This window comes from Ammodytes marinus, assembly GCF_949987685.1.
Source record: "Ammodytes marinus genome assembly, chromosome: 15".
In the NCBI taxonomy this organism is placed as follows: domain Eukaryota; kingdom Metazoa; phylum Chordata; class Actinopteri; order Uranoscopiformes; family Ammodytidae; genus Ammodytes; species Ammodytes marinus.
The window spans coordinates 27653913-27660872 of record NC_137219.1 but is presented as its reverse complement, the minus strand read 5'-3'; the positions used below and the strand labels follow the sequence as shown (position 1 = coordinate 27660872).

Here is a 6960-nt window from a genome sequence, read left to right as displayed (position 1 = left end):
CACAGGACACTGTCAGCCATCTATACTCTCTCATTAGGAATGAACTGAATGCTCCCAGTAACACTGAAGTACAACCGCACAGGCTGATTTTATTTTCATAGACTTTATCATTTCTTTCATGTGAAACTTGTTAATTTATTTATTTGGACTCTTGTTGTTGGGGGGGGGGGGGTAGGGGGGACATTGCATAGATGTAAAAATTGTAGGTCATACCCTTGCTTAGCATTGATTTGTTAATGGTTGTATTTTTTTTTATCAATGACTTTTTAATTATTTTTTTTTTAAGTCTTCATTTATAAATGACACATGTAGTAACTTAAGTTGTACTATTTTAACTGTGTGTAAGAATGTTTACAATTTGATGTATGTTCTGCTATTTTCTTTTTGTTGTAAAGATATAATTAAGACCTGGACGTTCAGTAGAAAGGTTGATGAAGCTCTTCTTTTTTATATATACATAAGTTAAAGTGTTGATGGAAAGAAAAAGTATGGAACAAGTGCAGCTACAATGTTTTTGCCTTAGAGGTTACAGAGGCCAAACTATCCAATACAATACAATACTTGAATGCAGCTTCCACAAACTGTGTTTCATCAGTGTCATAACACGGCTGAGCCCTGCTGGATTTCTATGAAATGAAGGAGAAACTGATAACATCCCTGCGTTCCAGTCCCCATACTTCCCAACTATTTAGTATGCCAAAAAAAGATTTAGGATGTCCCAATACATGCACGTCAATTTTAGTATTCTGAAAATACATAAATGCCCCACTAACTCCAATAGCATTTTGGAGTATTCGTCTTTGAGGTTTCTTTATTTAGAAGGGACAGCGCACATTGATAAACATGAGCACCTAAGTTCAACATGTAAATGTGCCAGATTTAGCCATGCAGGCTAATTTATTCTTGACATTTCTCAACATAATGAAAAAAAAATCTTCCTCATCTGATTTTTTTCTCCTGTGGCCCTAAAACTCTTCTGTACTTTAGTATGTAGTGTAGTAAAAAGAAAGAGTATGCGATTTGGAACGCAGGGCATCTTTCTCTCACTGTACCTTCCACTTCCCTTTTGTGACATGTAAGTGCATCAATCTCCCCTCTCTGGAAAAATATGGAGGCCTAAAAGTCTTCAATATTAAATAAATTAAATAAAGAATCATATGTATAGATGTCAGACAAACAAACAACTAATATGTTGTATAACCATGAATCTGTTAAGTAGTTTTTACCCAAATTCACAAAAACACACAAAAACATTTTTAAAATACAAAGTATACCAGGATGAAACAATCTGTAAGACATTTTATAAAAATAATTACATTGTTGATTTGAAAATAATTCACTTTTTTAAGCTTTAAATAGTAAATTCAGTTTACGATTTCATGCTAACTGATATATTTTGTGTGCTTATGATGATTTGTTCTTTTTTCAATGAAGTGGTATGGAACACTGTTGGTCTCCATATCCAAAAGACAAATGTTGTTGTGTCACTTCAGAATTTAAGCTCAAGAAAAGTTGGTGTATTCGTTTGAAAATTCTTATGGTCCAATTTAAGATGCAACTTTACAATTGTTAGGTCTCAAATTAAATAAGAACACACGAAATTTTGAATGAATTTTAAAAGAAAATTCACTTATCATCTTTTTATGTCTTTAGTCAGGAGTTTGAGATATCAAATGACGTAGCTAATTAGGAGTCAATAATATTTCAATTATGACAAATCTCTCAAATATCCGACATTAGACTTAGGACTCTGGCTCTATTATTCCTCTTCCTTATACAGCAGCAATTGTCATCGGTGTATGGCAGTATTAAGTGATTCACGTGGAGCAACATAACACTAGTGCAAGTTCCAATTCAAAATATTGGTAGAATTTAAATGAACATACCAATGGTTTATTTTTTCTATAAGTCCATTCTATATACTTTTCTTTATTACTGCTTACCATTTTTTAAAGAACACTTCAATATGATACATAAATGAACTTGAGTGTTGAGTCAGGTAAACCACCACATGCCACCAGAACAGAACAACTTTGACAAATGAGCTTTACTGCAAATTGATTATTCAACTATTAATGAAATAGGAAAATAATTTAGCTGCATAAACAATATTCAAAAACTGCCATTTGGAAAATGGTCAGCAGTAGTAAAAGTATGTACTGCAAGTAAGACTGGTCTGGTCCTTTTAATTACATTTATTTTTTTTTATTATGTGAAATGGTACATGGTTACTTTTATATATTGTCTTTGGAACAGTTGCTCTTACCTAAATAGCTTGGCTCACTGTATGATATTAACATCATATTACTCAAGTAAAAAACTACTACCCCAAATCACCAGTTGAAAAAGCTGTAACATTCCATTTATCTTCATTAAACTTTTAGTTTCCAACGTTTTCTAAATGCAGCGCTAAGCTAGGCACAACCCTTATTGTTTCTAACCTTAAGCAGTGGTTATCAGGTAATAGTTTTCCCTTTTGGAAATTGGTCTTTTAGAATCAATATTTGCCTTGTGTTTACAATGTCAGTACATGGTGGCAGACTAAAGGAAACACTTTGGATCCAATCTGTTTACAGACTGCGTCAAACTCACTTGTGAAGTTTCAAGGTATTTTTAATGGAAGTTTGAAAAGACTCTAAGCACTTATCTACCTGGACGATCCTTCAGCATACCTCTTCTTTTGGGTAAGGACTGTATGATAGACATGTAGACAGCTTCTGTGGCGTTGTTTCTTAACTTTTTACCGTGGTTACTTCATTGTATTTGTACATTTTTGGTGAGCCATTTTTTACGTGTTCTTTTTTCGACATGACTGTTCTATGCAGATTCTGCATTTATTGATTTGATTTCCTTTTTAATCTTTGAATGTTCAGATGAACCGTGTTTTGTTTTTAGACTTTTTGGTAAATATTGTGCAACATGTCATGTTTTGTTTATTTGATATGAAAAAGTTTGAAAGAAGAAAAAAAAACCAGCCTTTTGCCAAGGCAACTTTTTGTTGAGAATAAATCAAAAGCATGAGAATTCTACTGTGTGTTGGTGTGTGGATCTTTTTTGCTAAAACATATCTGCTGACAAAGTTTAGTTTTGTTAAGAAACATTTAATCTGAATAATATAGAAAGTATCATTATACAAATCACTATACAGATAAACACAGATTTCCTAATCAAGCTTTCGGCTTTAGAAAAAGTGTCTGCGGCTTTTTAAAGTCCCATGTTACAGAAGCAAACAAAGCATCTTCCAAAAAAAATTGTCATACAGCCAACATATGGAAAGGTGTTTTTAAAAAATCCAATCCTTTCCTTTATAATTCCACATGTAGGTGTTCTAAAGTGCTTCACATCCCAAACGTTGCATTGTGCTTTGAGTCCACTGCCTGAGCATGGTGGACTGCCTTTGGCCCCCGTGTGACTGGATAGATGTGGATGGATCGTTGATAGTTCCTCCCCCAGTGTTGTGATCTAGCTGGGTAGTTGGAGACAGTGTCTACAGCCATGAGGTTAGCCTTCACTTCTTCATGATAGAGGAGATATCCAGAAACATGCTCTGAAAAACACAACAACACAACAGCTTAGGCTGTAGCCGGACAATAAAACAGACAACGTATACCTGGAATTCAATAAGGCAAGCATTGCTGAATGTGTTCAATGTCCAGTACAACTCACGTTCAAGAGCACAATGCCATGCCTACAGGATTATTTTACAAATCTGGGAACAATTTAAAAAGGGGGATTTAACAGACCAAAAGTATTTTAACTAATCCCTAATGTCAAACAATGTGTTGTCCTCCTAGGAGAAGGGACTGTGTATGAAACAGTCTAATTCTTCCTCTGATGATCAGAAGTTACCTGTAACAGCAAACGAGACCATCAATAAAAAAGAATGCTATTTAGTATTTATTATTTTTGCCTTTGCTCTGGTTGGATTTCCCGGGAACCTAGACCAAACCATTCACGACAGGATGAGCGCAACATCCTGTGTTTATGTACGCTACTTAATCAAGGTTTACTTTACTCCTTTGGGACAGCAGGCATTGGTGACGGAAAACACTACTACTCGTCAAAAGTCGCCACTAAAATCAACACTACAGTATATAGGAGTCATCTTAGCTACTTTAAAGGGGACCATCTCTGCTGCTCTATCTCTTCTCACCAATAAATGATGTTAGGATGTCGGATGTGTGTTAGTGTTAGTGATGTCAAACATACTAATGAGGTACGTGCATTGGGGACTTCAGCCCTGTAGGCTGTGTTGGTTGGCCCTGCACCGCTCTGAACGCCAGCTTTCAGCAGGTTTTTTCTTTTTAAATCTGCCTCGAGTGATGTCACAGTGATGCAGGCTTCCATATATGGTCATATCGCCACACGCACATCGCTGTGTGTTTGTTCACTTCACACAGGGCTGTTTTCTCAACACGGGCCAGTATGAAGCTGCTAAGTGCTGCTGAAGGACGGTGCTGTTTTATTTTTTTCCTAAACTTTATTCACAAGGACATAGATAAACAGTGTAATAGAAAGGTCTTCTCTACAAGGACAGCGCTGTTATGACGATAGTCGGTTGTGTTGAAGAGTCTGAAGCTCAAGCTGTAAGTAACATTGTATACCTGTTTATTATGTGTTAACAGTGAACGCTGACAGTGCACGATATAGAGAGGGCGGTGTCCCAAACATCTACAGAGTTAACTGTGTTGTCAATCGTGTCTAGCTGCTCTATGAGAGTCCAACATCAAAAACCTGGAAATGAGTAGAATATGTCCTCCTAAAATCCATATAGCCCAGTGACCTTTTAGTCCATTAAGTTATCTTTAAAAGGCATGTTGATGTTTTATACAGTATATATACAGTAACTGATTACAAAGAAAATCTTATGCTTGAGACAACTGTACCAGATGAAGCCCAGGAACTCTGTCTTTTATAATAATATTTAATAACTATTGACTTCCATGCTCTGTTCTACTACTGGGCGATGTCATTTGAACACATAGGACAACCTGCTCTCTACATACCATTGACATTCTCCGGCCTCCGGGGGGCGGCATCATGGGCATGTCCCCCTGCAGAGAGCCCAGTTCGTCGGACTCCTCTGAGGTGTGTAAGGACATGCTGGTGGAGCCACTGATGGAGGACAAGCTCTCAGACGGTGGCCTGAACATGCAGCTGGTTTTCCTGGGGTTGCTCATCAGGACCTGGCTGCCCATGGACTCCCTTCTCTGGTCCTCATAAAGGTCCCTGGCTCTCACGTTGCTAGTGGCCAGCAGGGCTTCTAGATGGCTGGGCTGAAGGTGTCCTCCCTCGTGTGGATCCTCATGATGACTTTCCTCCACATTGGAGCCAGTAGAAGCCCAGGCTGGATGTGGGTCCACGATGACTGTGTGGACCTCTGGACCTTCATGGCTTTGGAGGGCTTGGATGGCACAGTTCTGGAGTGACCTGGCTGGTATCATGGGCTGGGGGCAGATGTAACTGGTCTGCCTGTGTCCCAGTGGAGCCAGGCTGTTGTGTCTGGGCGTGTCCTGGTTGTTGTTGTTGATGGGCTTCATGTCGGCCTCTGGAATCACCTGGAAGCTCTGAGTCAAAGGCCCGTTGTGAGGTGATGCATTGGTCCGTACACAGAGGTGCGGTGAGGAGCCCTTCTTCTTGGACTTGTAAATCGCACTGTCATTTTCCGTGTACCTCTCTCCGTACAGCGTCCGTTTGATCTTCCTGATGCCCAGGTGGGATATTTCCAGAATGTTGAGGAAAAGTGACACACCGGCAATGGCAATCATAAAGACCATGAAGATGGTCTTCTCTGTGGGCCTGGAGATGTAACAGTCCACACTGTTGGGGCAAGGCATCCTCTCACACTTATAAAGTGGCTCCAGCTGGATTCCATAGAGCAGGTACTGGCCCAGAATGAAGCAGACCTCCACCACAGAGCGTGTAAGGATATGGATAATGTATGTTCTCAACAGAGAGCCTCTAAGAGGAGCCTTCTTCACCCTCCTCTGCTCATCTAACCTCCTCAGCTCCCTCTCGATGCGCCTGTGTTCTTCCAACACTAGCTCGGCTTCCTCCAGCTCACTCTTCATCTGGAGGCGTCTGCGTTGGCGCTCCTTCTCCAGGGTGCGGATGCAGTAGAGGGCGTGGCCCATGTAGACCAGTGAGGGCGCAGACACAAAGATGACCTGCAGCACCCAGAAGCGGATGAGGGAGATGGGGAAGGCCTGGTCATAGCAGACGGCCTTGCAGCCCGGCTGGTCCGTGTTGCAGACAAACTCAGACTGTTCATCGTCCCACACGTCCTCTGCGGCCGCGCCCAGGATCAGCATGCGGAAGATGAAGAGGATGGTGAGCCAGATCTTTCCCACGATGGTGGAGTGAATGTGGACCTCTTCTAGGATGCCGCCCAGCAGGTTCCAGTCACCCATGGTCAGCTGAATACCACGTCAATGCCACATGTCCTCAAACTGTGGAGACACAGCATGCACATGCATCACACATTATATTAAACAAAGGTGTGGCATGATATTGATCTACTGGTGGATATATATATATATATATATATATATATATATATATATATATATATATATATATATATATATATATATATATTAAAAGGCCTGATGGTCAGAAAGGTTGTGAAATGGGTGATGACTCAGCGGCTTGGCTGTTGTAAGCTGCTGTGTATGTTTACAGAAGACACTTGGCTTGTACAGTCATGCCCGAAATTATTCATACCAAATGGTTAGCGGACAAACACATTAACGTTTTACAGTGGCCCAGCCAGAGTCCTGACTTAAATTAAATTCAGAATCTGAGGAGGGAGCTAAAGATCAGGGTGATGGCAGTCTTTTTTAATTTTACAAATCAAAAACACTAGGTATACACTGTAAGAAATTTCCCTGTAAAAAAAACATTAATCAACTGGCAGCAGGGTTGCCATTTTCTTACTGTTAAATTAACATTATATGACTG

The 6960-nt window shown here is 39.8% G+C and overlaps 1 protein-coding gene across 1 annotated transcript; it reads right to left on the bottom strand.

The window, feature by feature from the left end:
• Positions 1-3508: 3508 nt before the first annotated feature.
• On the bottom strand, positions 3509-6410 carry gja10a (gap junction protein alpha 10 a; the record flags this gene model as incomplete). The annotated part of the gene is made up of 2 exons (XM_080041846.1): positions 3509-3547; positions 5007-6410. The coding sequence occupies 2 exons, from the start codon at positions 6408-6410 to the stop codon at positions 3509-3511; spliced, it is 1443 nt and encodes a 480-aa protein (XP_079897972.1).
• Positions 6411-6960: the final 550 nt, after the last annotated feature.